The sequence below is a fragment of the Triturus cristatus genome, chromosome 11, assembly GCF_964204655.1.
Source record: "Triturus cristatus chromosome 11, aTriCri1.1, whole genome shotgun sequence".
NCBI lineage: Eukaryota > Metazoa > Chordata > Amphibia > Caudata > Salamandridae > Triturus > Triturus cristatus.
The window spans coordinates 100410966-100431113 of NC_140594.1; the positions used below are offsets into that span (position 1 = coordinate 100410966).

The 20148-nt window shown below is 49.1% G+C and overlaps 1 protein-coding gene across 1 annotated transcript in view; it reads left to right on the top strand.

The window, feature by feature from the left end:
* Nucleotides 1-14522, top strand: part of MMP11 (matrix metallopeptidase 11) — a 249563-nt gene extending 235041 nt beyond the window's left edge. The window contains exons 5-8 of the mRNA XM_085633364.1: nt 3884-4128; nt 4685-4889; nt 5249-5509; nt 10404-14522. Of these exons, the coding sequence (XP_085489490.1) occupies nt 3884-4128; nt 4685-4889; nt 5249-5509; nt 10404-10543 (851 nt within the window). The 3' untranslated portion in view covers nt 10544-14522. The remainder of the gene's footprint in view (nt 1-3883; nt 4129-4684; nt 4890-5248; nt 5510-10403) is intronic.
* Nucleotides 14523-20148: the final 5626 nt, after the last annotated feature.

The following is a 20148-nucleotide window of genomic DNA, read 5'->3' on the forward strand; positions in this document are numbered from 1 at the left end:
AAGGAAGGAATCTATTTAAGGAGCTCCTGATTAGCACTGGTGGTGGTACTAGATTTAAAATGAGGCAGGCAGCAATCCATGTGGCCGAGTCACACGTGATTTTGCAGCCTTAAGAGTAGCTTGGACAGCGGTGTACAAATTCACATGTGCCAGATCCGGGCCATTTTATATAAGACAAATTTGCATCCAATGAATGTAATTGGAACCTGGTTCCATCTTGAAGGGTTAACCTAAAAATCTGTACTCGATCTTCAGCGGAGATGTCTCAGTGAAGGTGTGCCAAAAGGCGTTTGTGATTCTAAAGTGAACTTATAACGGAAAATCTCATAGCAAGGCAGAGCTTCCATTGTAGGACCTTTAGAGTTATAGGCTGCTAAAGCGTGTGTTATGAGGGTAGCCATGAAAATACATAGAACTCCCACATCTTTGTAAATCTGTGGGTATTCGCAAACATTTCGCAGTGCCAATCCCAACCCAAAATACTTGTAAAGTTACTCGCAGAAATATTCTAAGTAAATGTTTTTTCAGCATTGGATGAACGGAAAAAAAATCCTAAAATTTAGGGGTATGTTCATTGAGAAAAATAGGAAGAGGAAAGAAAAAAACGTGGAAATGTACTTTCTCACCTGATGTACTCATGCCAGTTCTCCACCTAGTAAACCATGTGCCAAATATAGCAAATTCTAAAATGTATAGAAAATGCCTCAAAGTCATGTAAAGCCTCTCACCCTGCATATACATTATTTTTTTTTTTTTTTTTTTTAAAACCTTTATTTGTGCATATGAAAAGAACAAATACGGGCCTACAACCGTCAGGCCGGCCACGGTACGGTTAAGCACTGGTACAAACATTACATCCCCTGCGCATCCACGGTCAAGATTAGCAACGAGTCATGAGGTATACACTGGAGAGATCCTTGACACCAGGGGAAGGAGAAGTGAAGGTTAATTTTAAGGTTTTCAAAATAATTTTATCAGGGAAAAAATCAGTAAAGAATAAGAACCAAGGAGATTCGAGTCCGCAAGATAGCTTCACCACACGGGAGAGCAGCAGCATCATTAAAACGGTCATGGAAGGAAAATCTCAGGCAGTGAGGCGATGCAGTTATATAACAGGATAGTCACATGAGTAAATATGCACCCCTCCAGAGCCGCCCCCACTCAATCCACCCCACACCCGGACCCCGAATCGAAACAAGTATAGCGCAGAAACATAAAAGAAAAAGGCCCATAGAACTAAGTAGAAACAGTGAATTACCCCCCCACCCTACACCAATGCGGAGGCTACGGCCTGCCCCCCACCCCAGCATAGTGCCTGTCGCCCAATGAACCCGAAATATAGACAAGAGAGAAAGTAGGAATAGAGTAAAGAAAAATAAGAGAACAGAGAGGTAAGTGGGGAGGAGCCTACGTTACCCCAGAGCGCCCGAAACCATCGGCCAACTATGGCCTCCACACACTGAGAACCCACTACGCCAAAAGCGGTCGTGTGAAGATAACGTGTCACAACAATTTAAATGAAGACGGGCAAACCGCGACGAGTGCGCACAACATATGCAAACAGTTCCAGTCCCAGTCCAGCCCATCCGTGAAACCATGGCGATATAAGTCAGTTCAGCCCTGGCCCGATCGCGGGCTTAAGATTACACCAGCCCCTACATGAAGGCCCCGCACCCCGTGCAGACAAAGACAATATGGCCGCTTGGGAGAAGATGGTGAAGTAGAGTCACAAAATGGCCGCCGACCATCTATTGAGGTCCCCTTGTGCACCACATAAAGTCCAGACCTGGCATGTAAAGTACAGGAGTTCCACAGAAAAGAAGCAGTAGGCCACCATGAACGGTTCCTCGAGGACGTCAGGTGTCGCTCTGCTGGATACTCTTGCGGGCACGGTGAGGCAGGCAACAACGAAGCAGGCAGCAATGAACGGGGAGACAAAGTATCCGCAATTGAGCTGGAGAGCGATTGATCCTGGGTGCCGGTAAAGCCAGATGCAGGCACCAGTGTAGCACGATCATAAACAGCCATTGCGTCCCCGCAAGAGGACAAAAGCACTGGCAGACCCACGCCTTGTTGATGACAAACGGGGTGCTCACGACCCGCAGCCGACAGTATGGAGTCAAACCGCTCACTCAGCGCTTGCAAGCCAAGACACATTTGTAGACGAAAGTCCCGCAGGGCAGCCAGAACGGAGCCGCATGTCAGCGGAGGCTGCGCCCCCACATCGGTAGCAATCCGGGACGGCACTGTGGAGCTGGTGTCTGGTAGAGGGAGGGCGAAGCGGGCAGCGGGCGAGACCGGAGTAGCATCCCCCAGCCGCGAGCAGGCAATCAACGCCATGTTTTACCGCAGAACGGTACAGTGGCCAGGGGGGGGGTCGTAGCAAGGAGGCAATTCCCCTCAGGTCTGCGCCGCAACAGGGAAAAGCCAACAGTCGCTGCCCTTCCCTCGGGTTCTCTTTGCAGCCGACTAGGCAATAGAAGAAGGGGGTCTGCAGCCTCCCACAGCGCGGTCCACAGAACGGGGCAGGAGACCCGCCGCACCGGGGCTTACCCTGTAGCTCCAGCCCATCAGGTGCGGGGTGCAGGAGGTGTCCGGGCGTCCCTCCCCCGGCTCATCCGGCGACAGTCCGTGGTGTGAGGTGGGACCGGGACCTCGGGGCTCAGGTTTACGCTAGCGGGTCCGGTAACTGCGGAGCTTCCAGGGGGCCGGCCAAGGCCACAATAGAGCAGGGGTCCAGTGCGGAGAACAAAAGCACCAAGAACTCCGGCGTCCGGGCGGGCTAAGACTCCGGGAAAGCGGCGGCGCGGTCAGCGCGTCGTCGCACACGTTGCACCTCGAAAATCGGCGAGGATAGGAGTCAGGATGATAGTCCGAGGCCAAGGGCCGACGGAGCCGGGCGCTCAAGCGTCTGCTCCGGTCGCCATCTTGGCTCCTCCCCCTGCATATACATTATTAATTCTCTGGCTAAATAATGTGCATGTTTTTCTGAAATTCATTTTAGTTATTACTTCACTGGCACAGCACAATTTAGCCGACACGTGCTTTACTAGACGCCAGACAGTTTCCTCCTACAGTGAGGAAAGGGTCTTCTTGAAGGTGTTTGCTGTTGCTTACAACCACCTAACCTGTAACACTGCCTTATTTTCACACGTCTTTTTCAGCCGCCGACTCCTATGGAGATATTTAACTCACTACAACACCTCGTCATGTTATGATTCATCACATATCTTAACTGCTATTACTAGACCTGCAAAAGCTCAAATGTGATTGCCCTTTGGCCTATGTGGGCGTTTTTTAAGCCCTTATCCCTGTGTCTACCAAAGGATTTAAGATATACTGTTGGTGGCCATCCAGCCCTCACTCATCATGCTACAAATACACATTTCAAAACTGTTCAGCCAGTTTTATTGAACTGCCACCAATCACACCATCGGATGCACTCAAATAATTCTCTGCCATAACGTTAGACGGTGCCTTATCATCAGTATGAAAAGAAAGCAGGTACTGACATATTTGTTACATATCAGAGATATCGGTGGAATCTGCCTGTATCTGAATGCTGTCAATACAGCCAAAGCCCCTGAAAAGTTATTTACAGTGCAAACTACTCATTCAATACTTCTAGAATCCCGGTGCAGAGAACATCTTACTTTGCATTTTGTTTACAAATCCATCTCTAACGGCATGTAGGTAGGTAGCTTATTCCAGCCAAGAGAAGAAAGGAGAAGGTTTGGCATTCCCAAGTTTAAAATGACTTGTTTGGTAGGGTCAACCTTTGTTTGAAAAGCATTCGACTTGTCCACCTCTGTCCCAGATTCCCACATTCTCCTCCTCAGTTTCTGGCTTCGGAGTCAAGTGTGTGTTCTTCTTTACCACGCAGGGACGGACCTGCTGCAGGTGGCTGCCCATGAGTTTGGACACGTCCTTGGTCTGCAGCACTCGTCAATCGCCAAGTCGCTGATGTCGCCCTTCTACTCCTTCCGCTACCCCCTGAGCCTGAGTGAGGATGACAAGCAGGGGATTCAGCATCTGTACGGCAGGAGGCGGCCCGTCCCCGCGCCCACCGCTGCCGCCCCAGAGCGCTACCAGCCTGAGATCGAAACCAATGAAATCAGCAACCTGGAGGTGAGTGGGGGCAGCACGCATGACGCGCCTCATCCCCCTCGCCTGCCTCTCTATGGGGACTACTGCGATGCCTCTCAATACGTGAATGCCACACAAAGCACATGCATGTGTGTGTGAGTACACATGTGCACTATCATGGCCCAGTTATGGGATAGCTGACATTCATTTTTATTGTGCACTAGATGAGGGTTTTTGCAAATTTGTGTCCCATTAATCTCATTAATGGAACAGCACTGAGAGTTAAAGGGAGAAGTTGATGCCCAGATGTGAGTTCTGAGAAGATTGTGGTAAAAGATTGATAAGCAGGGCTGCCTGGGGATGTTTGAGTACTGGAACGCTATGGTCGCCATATTCTGAGGGTTGTGGTGGAGTAGCCAAGCTTTGTGATCTGAAATGTGTGTGCAGTTTAATATCAATCCAGGAGAGAAGTGCAATAGGGAAAGAATGAGGTAAAGCAGCCACTGGGAACTCATATCCCCCGGTGTTTTAAGCGGTAGCTTTCTAAGCAGCTTGCACCAGCCCAATTAAAACTCTTTGTATTTTCCTTTATCTAAAGCCTGATGCTTGCAACGTTGATTTCGATGCCATCTCTACCATCCGTGGTGAACTCTTCTTCTTCAAATCACAATATGTCTGGCGACTCCGAAGTGGCAAATTGCAGTCTGGATACCCTGCACTGGCATCGCGTCACTGGAAAGGAATCCCAAACTCTGTTGATGCTGCATTCGAAGACTCCACTGGCAACATCTGGTTCTTCCAAGGTGAGCAAGGCTCAGAAACAAATAGTGAGGAAAAAACTTTGTTTCTGGTCTACATGACTGGCCAGAAAATAGAGCAAACATAATATTAGTTGCAGAGAACCAGCCACCCCCTTAGTAGACCAATCTCTTTTATTATATTGAAAAATGTACAGTTCTTTTTTTCCTGATCAGATGTGGACATTTGGTTTCCATTCAAGGTTAGCAGAAGATGAGCCTCTATGTGATGGCACAATCTCTTCATTTTATCATCCTTTTAGATCAGAATTTATCCAGTTCATGTATTGTGTCTAGACAACATGTAAGTAGCACCTCTGATGGAAACAAGACTAACTAAACTCTTTCTGTCCAACTCTCACTAGGCTCCCAGTACTGGGTGTATGATGGCGAGAGGCAGGTTTCAGGTCCCACGCCGCTCTCAGACCTCGGCCTGACAGAACCAAATGTGCGGGCAGCTCTGATGTGGGGTACGGAGCAGAATAAGAAGGCATACTTCTTCAAGGGAGGCAGCTACTGGCGCTTCAACCCCACGACCCGCCGTGTGGACAACGTCTACCCCCGAAGCATGGGAGATTGGCGAGGGGTGCCCACAGCCATCGACGCTGCCTTCCAAGACGAGAATGGTAAGTGCAGAAAGAAGGGCAAAGAGGCTATTGTGATCCTACCATTCCCTAGGACATCCAGTGACCTAAGGTTAGTGGAGTAACATATACCAATGAAAGTGGTTCCTCAAAATGACCCACACAAAAATTAAGTGCTCTTAGACATCTCAAATAAAATAAGCATTTGCAATGCAATAGGTCTTGCGTTTACGCGAGTTTAAACTATTGGCATTGCAAATGACAATGCGTTTTAATTATGTTTCAAAAACCAAAACATAAATAAAAGGCATTGTCATTTACAATGCCAATAGCTCAAACTCGCGTAAATGCGAGACCTGTTGCATTGCAAATGCTTGTTTTCCGAGGCTGTTACAAATTGCAGCGAAAGAACGTCAGAAATAGATTCGCTGGGGTTCCATTTTTTATGTAGAAGTTCACAATAGGAATTTTAGTGCAAGGTCGTCTCTAGTGCACCGGGGCACACTACCAGTTACGTTAAACAATGACACATTAATTTTTTTGTAGTAGCCGACGCCAAGACTTGAACCTGTTTCCCTAGCTCTGAAGTCGGCAGCTCTGACCATTACGCCAGATAAAACCCACAAATGCCCCTCTCTAGAGTCTGGGGCTCTATCTAGCCAGTCTAAAACCACCCTAGGATGTCAGTCTGCGGACCTCACATCCTACAGCAGAGAACCGAACCAAAATACTACTCGTAATCCCTTTCTTCCTGTTGCCTGCCCTGAGTCGTACCAGCAGTTCTAGGTTCAGCTCTCCTCTGTTGTTTCACGAGGACTGTGGGTCACAGATCTCACTGTGGACAGCCCTGCGCAACGCTACGCGAGACCTAAAAAAGAATGATGGCTTATTATTTAGTGATTACTAATATATAGCTTTTCCCTACGTCTAAATATCTTTAATGATAAATCCTGTTTTCAGTGCACTTCACAAAAAATAAACTGGTCAGTTTTGTAATCAGAAAGTCCTGCCGATACAACGCCCTGCCATCATTAATCTTACTGTCAACGCTGCGGTGCGGCGTCTGGCGAGTTATAACTAACACCAGACCACCCTTCGGCTGGAGGTGAAATGTCAGAAAGGCCTTCGGACATGCTCTTTCCCTGGACAGGGAGACTATGGACGCCCGACCCTCCCTCGGCAAGTCTCTCAATGCCAGGAAAGCATGTCACTCATTTCAGTGCTCCAGTGTCAATGAGCACCGCCAGCAACCACTGCCAGCCTCCATCGCCACAGTGGAAACCGACCCCCCTGCCTCTGAAACACTGCAGTGGGTGACACTGCATCCACCGTGCTGCAAGCACACGAGCTTCCCTGCTCTTCAGTTGTCCTCTCTCGCGCACGCACACATCTTCCACAGCATCTCACGCGCACACCAACACACACCTCTCTGCATAGCATCAATTACACCTCTGCATCACACACACAGCATTACACTCACAATCACACCTCTGCAGAGCCTTACCTATACACATATACATACATACAAACCTCTGCACAGCATTACTACACACACCTGTGTTACACCCACACTCACATATCTTTGCAAAGCATTTCACAGCATATGCCGCCACATATAGCAGCTATTATACACAAACACGTAAAGTCATACACAACGTAAAGTCATACACAGCGTTCCACAGCCCCTCTGAACCTTCTCAACACGAAAATGTCGAAACACACCTCTAGGCACAGATTCTCACAAACACACACCTCGCTCTCGTAGTCATTTGCTCCCCCACCACTGTAACACAAGTAACACAACCAGAGCGGCTCTAAAATGGAAGTCACTTAGCTGCCCGAGTACTTTAGATAACTGTTTCGTTTTCTGCTGTATTCCACACCACCCTGTGATGCTTTTCCTGGGATTCGAATGTGGCTCTGGCCCAGAACACGCATCATACATGCAAGCAATAAACACCAGTCTATATTTATACATACAAGTGACCATTAACAAGTAAATTGTCTTTTAAAGACCTGTGAAGTACTCGGGTGCGGCTGTGTGTGTGCCGGGGAAGCTGCCTCAGCCCGGGCTGACACACACAAAGCCCTTTGAGCCCAATGGGCGCTGCGTGCCTTGTTACAATCATTGTACCAGCCCAATCTTGTCATATAATGATATATCCGAGCTCAGCTGGTGTACGCGGATGTGTTTAGAACATGCAGAGAGAAAAAAAACTATGAGGCAGCCACTTACGCCCTGGCTTTCGGAAACCCCATTGACAGGAGAATGTCCAGAGATGATCAGTTTTTTATAGTTCCTGCCCTGTGCTGCCGGTTTCTTCTGGGAGTCACTCTACCGTACAGATCTTCCTTCACAACCATGGCTCCTCTGTGTTCACAGCACCATGCCTCAGAACCGAGCCATCACTGACCAGGGAAAACCCAGCCTCGCTGCTAGAGGGAACTCGTGTTTCCACCCAGCCAGCTTAGCATGTAATAATAACCGACAGCTTCCTACTGCAGTGGCGCAAGGGAGGCCCAGAGTCATAGGAAGTGACTGGCCTGCCTTCAGCTGACAGCCCGGCCCATGCCGCTGCAATTTTCAGTCTGTACATATGAAGAGCGTAAGAATATTTTCTTAAACTAAAGTAGGAGTGTTATAAAGTAGAAGAAAGTGAAAGCGCGCCATGCGCACGCTGTGCTGAAACTCCGTGATCAAAAGGACGCCTGCGCAATGGAATCCACTCAAGAGGACTTTGCTCTTCAATATAGAGTAAAAGAAAGTGAAAGCGCGCCATGCGCGCGCTGTGCTGAAACTCCGTGACCAAAAGGGATGCCCGCGAAAAGAAAGTGGAAGCACGCCATGCACGCGCACCGTACGCGTGCACATCTCCTGTCCAGGCAGGCACGGCAAACAGGAGACAGGGAGGGTACAAACATGCTTCCCTCCCAATTAAATAGCGCATTTTTGACGTGCACAAATCAGAAGCATGGATGGAGCTTCCACTCCGCTTCCGAAGCAAAACCGACGACAATAGTCTCGCAAGCGAGCAGCGCATGCGCTGTGTCGCTAGGCGAGACTTAAAAAGGGCCATAGTTACTGCTGCAGGTGGCTCTATGACTGGGCTAGAGGGAAATGCTTATGACCCTGAACCTGAACACCGCGACCATTTGACTAGGTTCATTCTATACAAATAACCCATACATATATGAAAAGTATTATATTCCATTTAGGCCTTCACAATGAAAAAGCCTTGACGGCTGCCCGAAAGATTTTAAAATAAGCAGATTGAGCAGGCTTAGACTCTTGATGGGAAAGTATGTGCTGTCAGATATAAGTAGCTTTTACAACCCTATAGGAGAGATCTTTGCTGCTGCTCCATTAACCCTAGTTCTGATGCCGAAACTATACACTTGGGTGCCTGAAAGGCTGTCTCTTGGAAGCTTAGAAGAGCGTTGCCGATGATACCGGACCCATATATTGCAGTCTTCATGACTCAGTAAGTAGAAAACAGCTTGACTGAATGGGGTGATCAACCGGGGTTTTTCACGACAAACACCCCTGTATTGGGGTTCAAAATAGATGCTTAGAATGTTAATACCACCCTGCCTTTGCAAGAGCCCTCAACATTTCATTATATTTTTAAGGACTCTTGCTTCAGCCAAATTTTATGAAAACCTTTACTGTGCACAATCACTGCTTTAGTGAAAAAGAAGTTGCAACAAGGGGCTGATATATTTCTGAGTAATCCTATGTTGAAAATGCAACTGCCAGGAATTTTGGTTCTCCAATAAATGTACAGATGTCATTGAAAAATGGCTATTAGGGCAGGAAAGATCTGCAGATATTTGACAGACTCTTGCACCTCTCAGACCGCAAAGCGATTATAATGGACTTAGGTAAGTGCTAAGGAGATGGCCAGGCAGGGAGGTCAGAGCATGTTGATCATTGAACAGATAAAGTGCTTTGGTGTCACAATGTAAAAAGACATCAAAGTGGGTTGGCGATGTGGCAAGGCCACACAGGGAGAAAATTAAACATTGGGGTGCACACTAAAAGATGCAGACCTGTTTTAGCAACTCCCGGGCGCTAAAACTAAAGATCATGATGGGAAACTGTTGCTAGAATAGAGGCCTCTTACCAGTATGATATATAGAACATTGTACCTTCAACTCCACATTGTAAGGATATTATAAGTTACCAAGGTGTTCAGTGCCATATAAATACAAGACTGCAGGCTGAATGCTTACAATTTTAATGTATGTTACTATTTTTGTATAGTACACAAACACCCATAAGATAGTTTCATGTACTGATCACAGGTACCGTGTATATGTAAGTACCACAAACGTGAGTAAATCTGACAGAGAAAAGCCAAGTTCTAAGTTTTTCCTGAAAGGGAGATGACCTGATAGGAGTCTCTGATGACCAGCAGGACTATTTCAGGTGAACTGGGCTATTACAGAAAAATAAGGGCTTCCATATTTGTACTATCGATGGAACATAGGGTTACTTAAAGCAAGAGGCACAGACTTGGCAAAGGGGCATGTTACTCTTAAAAAATGTAGGCCATTGACTGTAAATGCACAATGTAGAGGACCTTAAACGTAATCCTAGAAGACATAGTCCCCTCATGCAGAGCACGCAGGATAGGAATTACTGAACCAAATCTACCTGCACGTGTGACAAAGAACACCGGGGCTCTGAACCACATGCAGGTATTCAAGAGAACCCTTGACGGACACGTAGTCCTGAACTGAGATGTATATTCATATAGAAGGTGTTTCCTTTCTAGTCCAGTGTCTGAAGAGGGTCCATAATTTCTCATGAGGGTTAATGTAGTACTGTGATACAATAGCTAATGGTGAGACGTGGATAGACTGCACTATCCTGAAACCCCATCCTACCCTACTCACTCGCCTCTTCCTTATCTGTTACCTTTCTCTCCCGCAGGTTATGCCTACTTCGTGAGGGGAAGGCAGTACTGGAAGTTTGACCCAGTGCAGGTCAGAGTCCTTGAGGGATACCCTCGCCAGATCAACCAGGATTTCTTCAACTGCGCAGCCGCTGCTCCTGCCAACTCACTCCGATGAAGGATCCCTGAGATGCTGGGACCAGAACTCTTTCCCACCTCCAGAGGTGCTGCAAACATGGCTTCCCTATCCTTATGAGATTGCCTTCCTCCTCCGGCTAACGGGGGAATAGGAAGATCTCGACCTCTTTAGGGAATTGTGGATTTCTGTCAATTTTGGAATGTACCAGTGACTGACTTTTGGGGAGCTGTGGTACATGCAGTGGATCCTTGCTGACCAAAAAGGGAGATGAGGATTCACAGGAAATCTGGGTACAAAAGTGAAAGAACGCGGTTGGGACGGGGTTCGGTGACCCCTGAATTGAGTCATAGCAACTACTAATCCCTCAAAGGAGCACGGTCGCAGGGCAGGTCCCTAAAAATGAAATCATCCTGCTTAAAATGGTTGGACTTTGGGATTTAGGGCAATATAAACACGTGAAAGACGATAACGTGTCGCTTTTCATATCTGAATGAGCTACTGAAAATATATCTTGCTCAAGGAATTTGATATTGACCAATTTTTGACAAAAGAAGTAAGACAATAGGCTTGCAAAAGTTGTCCAAAGTGCTTAATTGCACCTTCATGGTAATATACTCAGGAGAAACTATCCATTTATACCCACTTGCTGCCCCAACCTGGATTTCCATCGCTCGAGGCAGAGGAACCATTTGATTGAAAATTTAATTTGGCCAGATCCAAACTTCATAAATGGTAATTCCTTGTGTACCAACATGTAAACATTTCCAAGTGGCAGATGAACCTGCAACATTGAGTATAGTATTCATCATCATTTCAGATGCTTAATGAGCACATCTAACAATGTGATTCTTGGGAGAAGGTGGCAACTAAAAGAACAGGCACCACCTTTTCCACGCCGCTAATGCCCAGATTGCTGATGTCCAAAAATTACCACATGACATTGAGAATTTTTCAAGCAAGGGAGCAGCAGATTCCAAGAAGGCATCGGTTCATGGAAGGACAATGTACTAAAGGGGTAACAACAAACGTGGAGCATCAAAACAGAGGAATGTATTGCAGAGAAAAGGTGTTACAAAAATACATTTACAGATAAACCACTGCGCAAAACCGAAACACCTTAAAAGTCTATACTGATGCCTTACAATACAAAGCAAAGAAACCACTACAGAGAACACTACAGGGAATAGGCGTTGCCAAAAAATTGTGTTACAAAGATATCACTTTACTAACTACTACTATCTACTACACAGGAATGTTTATGAGGAAAACCCCTTAGGGAGACACCTGTACTGAGAAAAGGTGTTAAAAAGGAAGAGCTTTAGTGACAAACCACTATAGTAAAAGTAATTATAGTGAAATACATTCACATGGAAACCACTACTGAGAAAAGGCAGTATAAAGAAATAAAATCTGGACAGAAAAGCTGAAAATAAAACTCAGCTCAAAAAGCATGACATTTTGACATTTGCCAAAACCTTTTGCAATAAAAGGGTTAAAATGGTAAAAAGGATAGGGTGTCTGGTTAGTGTAAGACACAGAGTTAAGGTTAAGGGTTAGGGTCAGGAGCATAGAGACAGAGTAAATGTTATATTTGGGGGTGCGGTTAAGCTAAAGGGTAGTAGGTTTTTGTTTTGAATTAGGTTGAAAGTTAAAGTTAGGATTGAGTCTAAAGTTGAGCTTAGGGTAAGTTAACAGAGGGCAGTTAAAACAATTTTGTGTGTTGCAGCAGTTTAAAGGAGTCCTATTATTAATTAAAACATATGTTAAGGTTTCATTGAAGTGGCTACTCTGTAAAGGTATTTCTCTGTAATGTCCTTTTCCTGTAATGGCTTCTCTGTAAAGGTATTTCTCTGTAATGTCCTTTTCCTGTAATGGCTTCTCTGTGAAGGTTTTTCTCTGTAATGTCCTTTTCCTGTAATGGCTTCTCTGTAAAGGTATTTCTCTGTAATGTCCTTTTCCTGTAATGGCTTCTCTGTGAATGTATTTCTCTGTAATGTCTTTTTCCTATAATGGCTTTTCTGTAAAGGTATTTCTCTGTAATGTCCTTTTCCTGTAATGGCTTGTCTGAAAAGGTATTTCTCTGTAATGTCCTTTTCCTATAATGGCTTCTCTGTACAGGTATTTCTCTGTAATGTCATTTTCCTATAATGGCTTCTCTGTAAAGGTATTTCTCTGTAATGTCCTTTTCCTATAATGGCTTCTCTGTAAAGGTATTTTTCTGTAATGTCCTTTTCCTGTAATGGCTTCTCTGTAAAGGTATTTGTAATGATGTAGGTCTGTGGCAATAACGTGTAGCACTGGTCCAATCCACTGAGCCTGTCTAATACCAGGCTACCAGATGCCTAGCTTGGAGTCAAGGAGAACGCCACAGTAGTCCACCTTCTTAGGTACATTTTCTCTACAAACCCCTTTGCTCTGGTCTGTGGTTCTAAACTACTATAGACCACAGTGGAAGAAGCATCCAATGTGTTGGTCGTGGAGGGGGAGGAAACGGAAATGTACACCATTCTCAACAGTATTCCTGAGAGATCAGCAGTCTGACAGCGCTGTGACTCTTTAGCAAACTTTTCCATGTGCGCCTCTTGCCAGCCATATACCCACTGTGGACTTCAGAGAGTGTCAAAATCCCCTCGAGACAACTTACATTTTGTAGTCTGTGCCCTTTGGAGTTCTACCTCACCCTGGGCAGCACCCAGACGCCGCGTTGAATTGCAGACCTTTTCTAAGGTTGTGGCCATCTCCATTTCCTTTGATGTTAAGGATGGACACTGCAGTTAGTATTTTTATTTCCATTCTTTATTTTGTATCAGTTTGTAAAAAGGTGTGTTTTGACTATTATGGAAGGAGGTACCGTTCATCAGTGCTGGACACTGAGCCGGACTCTGCCTCGCTTTAAGGTGTAACTGTTAATTACCTGGATGATAAGAGTGTCTCAGGGAGACAGCACACAAGGGTCTTTGCCTATCTCCTGCGGAAGGGACTAGTTACCAATGCAAAGCACAGTTGTGGATTTTTACTATAAACAGTCAAAGGGCATGAGTTGTGATGTGGTCCTGCAGTTCAGAGCCATTATGTGACAGTTACTGGGGCAGTAGGGACCCTACTTGGACGAAGCACAGCGGAGTTTCGCATGAGTGCTGCATTGGAGTTGTCAGTATTGGCACTACTGGGGGACAGCAGCTGGGCACATTTACAGTGGGACTCCATTATGTGTGCATAGCAGTGGTGCTTTACTTTGGACTTGCAGTATTAACAGTAGTTGTGCGTTAGTTGGATTCTCAGCATGCAAAGCAGTTACTCGCTAGTTGATCTTCACAAAGGCATATCAGTGGTGCCCCAGTTTTCTCCGTGGATGAATAGCGCAAGTGCACTTATCTCCATGGATGCACAGTTGTAGTTCACTAGTGATGCACACCTTGTCTCCATGGATGAACAGCAGTGGTGCAATTATGGTCTCCGTCTCCATGGATGCTCATTAGTGGTGCATAGTCTGTCACCACACGAACATATCAGTGGGGCCCAAGTTGTTGTTATCAGTGGGGCCCAAGTTATCGTCACGGATGAACAGCAGCAGTGCACTAGTTGTCTCCATAGAGGTAGTGTGGCAGTGCACTAGTTGGTTTCCACACAAGCATATCAGTGATGCACCAGCTGTCTCCATGGATGCTTTGCGGTGGTTCACCAGTTGGTTCCTAGACCATGCATTGAAATGGCACCTCGTGTTTCTATACTTTTAGCAGTGGTGTGCTAGTACAGCACAGGGGATCGCTGCAGTGCACTCGAGAGCCTTCCAGTACGTAGAGAAAGGATGCACTCGAGGGATTTCAAAGATGCCAAGCAGGCAATGCATTAACAGGACTCCCTGCATATTTCCTACATAAATGTTCAGTTTGGTATTATCCCACCTGTCTCCATTCCAGAGTCATCTGTTTTCATTTCAAATCTATCTGTAAAATGTTGTACATTTTAATGTGTTATATTTTTTCTATGTGTACCAATAAACATGATCTCTTTTCTACATGTTGGCTTTGCTGTGACTGAATGGCATAAATGGTGCTTAATGGGATCCTGCAGTGCAGAGGCCTCCTACTGTAAACCTAACTCCAGGGCTGCCTTCTACATGTCCTGTGAGTGTTACAGATAAAGCCTTTCTCCAAAGACCCATGGTGGTCTTTTGTAGATCCTGAGGAGGTTTATTTCCTCCCAGCGAGCTCGTGGTTGTCTTCCAAAATCTTTTGTAGGTACTGCCTTCTCCCAGTTACCCTGTAGTTTCCTCCTGCAGAAATAGGGGTTAATTATTTCCCTACAGGGACTACCGCTGTTTCTCAGTGTGTCCCTACAGTTGTTCTCCAAAGGCCAAGTTGCATTCCGTTTTGTCCCTCTAACTTTGCGGTTCTGTGCCTCAGACATTGTTAGGTTTATGATTAGGCCTGGCCTGAGACAGTGAATGCTCTGTCACATGTGACGATTTATTGTGCCTAAAAAAACCCTCTAAAAAGGGACTTTTTGCCCGCCCATTACTTACCACTGATTGGCTTCATTGTCAACCTTATTTTCTTCCTTTTCATTGGTGAGCTTATGTCAGCTCCTTTCGGCTTCACTGTGTCTCAATGCATTTTTCTTTTTTTCCTGGAGCATGTACCACATACTGATTGATTTCTTGATTCATGTTCTTCTGCGCTGTTTGCACTTGGATTGTGGTCCTTTTTAGGTCGAAGCCGCCCAGACATGTGCTACAGCCATCTTGGGACATTCAGAAAGCTGACCTAGGAATGCATTTCACCCGTTGCTTAACATTGGCTTTGTGGTTTGTCCCTCACATTGCCCAAACCTTGTTTACAATATTCTTTCACAAACTCGATTTCTGTAAACAATCCTTTAAATCTTGTTCTTATCTTGTCACATTTGCTGTGCATTCAAAGACAGAAGTCAAATGCCAAGCTCTCTCTTTCAAGGGAACTTGGTGTTTACTTTTCTTTCTCTAACTTCAAAGTGACAATCCTGCTGAGAATCCATGTAAGAGGAGAGGTTGTAAGATATTTTTTTTCTAGCACAAAACAACAAAAAAGAGATTAACTGTGCTGCTGTTTCAGAATATACCAGAATTGGTACAAATAAAGCACATTTTTCTTGTAATTCTGAAGTGTGCTACTCGGGGAGGTCGGCACCACGGGGTAGGGCTTTGGTCAGTGCATGTTGAATTTGCAGGTACCGGAACTGCTCCGAATCAGACATTTGGTACGTTGTGCGTAACTGGGCAAATGTCACCATCTCTCCCCCTCCTCCACAGGTCCCCGACCCTAGAGATGCCAATAAGGTCCCATTGGGTGAAACCTTTACTATTACGGAGCATACCCAGTTTTGGGGTGGCCCAAAGTGGTGTTTGTTGGGTGATTACTCCCTCCCAGCCAAGTGTTTGCTGCGCCTTGAGCCAAGTGTGTACTGTATGCGCAGTGGGGCCGATCAGCGTGTTTTTCTTGGCCATGTTATATAGCGAGCCCAAAAATCCGTCTTCACCGAGGGTATATCTATCCAGCCACAGGGCAGGTTCCTCCTCGTCTTCTGGGCAGCCGATGGCGACCCCGTTGTGTCAAGGGCCCGGGCTAAGACCGCATTGAAGTCTCCTGCAATGACCATGTTGCCGGCGGGCATGTTGTGTAGCAGGGCAGCAGTGTGCGCAAGTGTGGGCGCAAGCATGGCGGGGGTGGCATACACCAACATGAGCGTGAGGGGGAACCGGCCAACGATCCACACACTGTCACCGACGAGCCTTGGGGGTCGTGTACCATGTGGGAAAGGACAAAGGGCAGCGTACGCCTTAGGAGGATGGCGACTCCTCGTGAGCCTCTGGAGAAGCCGGAGTGCCATACCCTATCATAGCCATAGCGCGCTAAAAAGGGACAACAGTTGCCCAAAAGGCGCATTTCTTGAAGCATCAGGATATCAATATGGAGGCGCTGCGCATACCGCAAGACCGCTTTGCATTTGTGTCTGTCCAGCAGACCATTAACATTCCATGACAACACATGGAGAGACGCCATTGGGGAAGCTCTATCGATCATGATAGGTGTATCTGTGGTGATGCGGAGTGCGGGGTTGAAGGTATACTAACGCGCTTGGGATCCCGCGGAGATGTGTGCGTTCAGGAATTCCGGGGCGACCCCCTGTCCTTCCACCAGCACCAAGTGACATTCCATGGTGGCTGAAACAAAAACCTACGAACAACAAAACAACATACAGGGAAAAACTCTCCCAAACCCCCCCCTTTTCCCCGCCCCCCACCCTACACTTCGGGAACAGAAGCATCTGTTGACCCCCACTAAACAGCACCCAATGTTCAGGGCGGACAACCAAACTGAAACGCCTGGGAATAGGGAGGCATGGAGGACCCCTCCTCGTGAGCGGATGCATGTATACAAAAGTATCGGGAAGGTAGGAACAGTGCTGAGTCAGCGCGCCGCCTCCGGCCGCGGAGCAAAGCCCGGCGGGCAGAGATCGGCTCAAACAGGATCCCTCAACAGCATCGGGCTACACAAGAGGCCCATATCTGGAAGGTAAATCGCTGAGGGCCGGAGTGCAGCCCCGCCCTCATCCACATGTCCCGGTGAACCAGAGCGCCTCCCGGTCGACGGTTCCCCCTCGACCCGGGAGACTGCCGTGGGTGACCCGGCGAGGAGTCTGATCGGGCCCGCCTACGGTCTCTGCGCCTGCGGGATCGATTACGTGAGGGCTGAGGATTGGAGGAACCGGCGCGGCCAGACCCGCCCCCCACAGCACCCCCGCCAGGGGCACGACCTGCGTCCCGCAGAGGGCACTCCTCTGTCGCCCAGGTCCATGCCTCCGTCAGGTTGTCAAAAAACAGGGTCTTGTTCTCAAATACCACCCGCAGTAGAGCTGGGAAGAGGAGCCGATACAGGATGTTAAGAGCCCTCAACTTCTGCTTGACCTCTCCAAAGGAGCGATGCTGGCACTGGACCTCCCGCGTGTAATCTGGGAAGATCATAATGGTGGAGTTTTCGTGCAGGAGCCATTGTCGCTTGCAAGCTTCAGCCAATATGGTGTCCCGGTCCTTAAAATTGAGAACCCGCATTATGATTGGGCGGGCAGGAGCACCCGGCTGTGGTCTGGGGGCCAGGGACCGGTGGGCCTGTTCAATCGCAAACCAAGGGAATAGGGAGCCCTCGGTGACCCACGACCTCAGCCACTTCTCCAGGAACTCCACTGTATGGCCCTGCTCCGTGCCCTCCGGAAAGCCCACTAGGCGGAGGTTATTGCGCCTGGACCTGTTCTCTGCATCCTCCGCCTGGCAGTGCAACTCCTGCGTCTGGGACTGAAGACGGGCCACCTGTCCCCTTAGCTGCTGCACATCATCTTCCACAGACGAGATCCTGGACTCAGCTTCTTTGATCCGGGCATTCGCGTTGCGAAAGTTCTTCCTGATAAGAGTCACGTCCACCCGCACTTCTGCGATTTTGCCCTCCACCGAGGTCTGGGACGTGTGGATAGCTTGAAGGATAGTGGCCAGATCAGTGGATGGGGGAGCTTCCTGCCCCGCCACCCCCCCAGTGGACCCCCTCGGGGGTGGTGAAGCGATCCATTTTCGTCTGGGTAGCGGGTACCCTCGCCGATCTGTCCGACCTACCCATGTCTGGTCCCCGGGAGAGGAACGGAATCACACGGTCCCCCCCGGCCGAGGCCCACTCAGGGCCACCCACTACATCCGCAAGATTGGCAGCAGCTCTGTGACTGACACAACAAGTGACCGTGCAGACACAACGATGGGCCACGCCGGGCCTGGGGAGGAGAGGTCCAGCCTGGTCAATTCACATCCACCACAGGTCACAGATTGGGATAGAGAGGGAGGAGATGGAGTGGAGGGAGGAAAGCCGAGCTAACCGGACCCCCAAACCCCACCTGCTGCCCGACCGACGGCCGAATCCTCCGCCCAAACCCAGATGCCACTGCACCCCCACTCCTTACCTCCAGTCCAGGGCGTGAGCGCTCTCCGCCTACCACCGACCTCCCACCGGCTGCCAGCAGAGCCGCCGCAGCAGCACAGGCCTCGGACACAACAGGGGCACTCAGAAAACACGCAGAACTCCCCCAAGCGGCCTCAACTGGCTCTCCACTTCCAGGAGCATCGCTGGGGCCCTGGAACCGGCGAGGACGGGAAGTCCACTCCCAGCAGGCCCCACAAGGACATCGGTGGTGACTTGCCGCGGAGGACATCAAACCCAGAGAGCTCCACTAATGACGGCCCCCAACCTGGAGAGTCAGATCCACCACAGAGGAGCAACCAGTCCCTAGGTCAGCGCCACCAGTACACTGGTTACCACCTGATGGATGGCCGAAATCCCCGCTCCTGCACGGCGGGCGGACACCCGCCACGAAATGCCCCCCACAGGGACGTTGTTAAACCGCCCAATTGACGGCCGAAATCACCGCAATGGGCGGGCGCCAGCCACAAAGTGCCCTGGTCCTACGGGGCGTCTCCTGCAGAACCTTCAAGAGGAGGGCGGGCGACACCGCCGCCGGAGCACCACTGCCTGGAATGGCAGTCGAGAGGCCTCCTGCTTACTGCACCACCAAAGGGGGGGGGGGAAGCCTCCACCACCCCAATCCGGCTAGTACGTAGTACCCCTGCAGCACAGGACCGGGCGAAGCGCGGGCACCTCTGGGTGCAGGAACAATGGGGGGGGGGGGAAACACTCCTCTGCCGCCCGATCGTCGACCGACTCCGCGTCAGGCAGGCCCCCAAACACCACCACCACCAGCACTCCTCCTCACCTCCTCACTGAAGTCTCCATGCCCCAGGCCGATTCCGACGGGGGCTGCCACACACGGGACTCGGCGCCGGGGGAGGGGGGGCGCCGGGAGTCCGCATCCGCCACGCCACAGCAGGGAGGCCTCTGTGGGAGTCCAGGGCAGCCGCAGCGTCTGCGAAGCGGGTCCGCAAGGCCTCCGGGGGAGAAGTGCACATCCACACATCACCGCCCGATCGGGCCGGCGCCAAGAATCTTCAACGGCAGGGGGCCGCACCGGAGCAGGGCCGGCGGCCGCTGAAAGTCTTCAGGGCAGCAGAAGCGGAAAAACAGGCCGCGACGAGGGGAGCCGGATCACAGGGTCTGCCGGCAGATGCCCGGAAAGCGTCAGGATCGGCTCCCGGCGTACAGTACTGAGGGCCGGAGGCCAGAGGAATCCGGTGAAGTCCGCCGCGGCCACTATGCTGAAAAGGCCGTGCGGCCGGTCTAGAAGTTATGGGCTTCCCATTCTGGATCGCCAGGAGCACCACCGATGGACCCCCCGGATTCCCGAGTAAGCAGACGAGCAGGTGGCAGAGTACTGGGGTGCCGATGGCGGGCGACTAAAGAGCAGATGACGGAGGGGTCCAGAGCTCTCCTAAGGAGCGACCGCCATCTTGACGCTCTTGGCCACGCCCGTTTCACATCGGTTTTAAGTCTCCGGAGAGGGGGCAGAAGGTTACGCTTGTAAAATTGAGTATGATCTGGTGTGACATGGATGCCCAGGTATTTGAAACCCTTCCTCCCGAGTGGTATCGTTACTCCTCTTGGTAAGCGGGGGGGACCATGAAGAACGAACAATACAGACTTTGCCCAGTTAATCGTGTATCCAGACAATTTGCT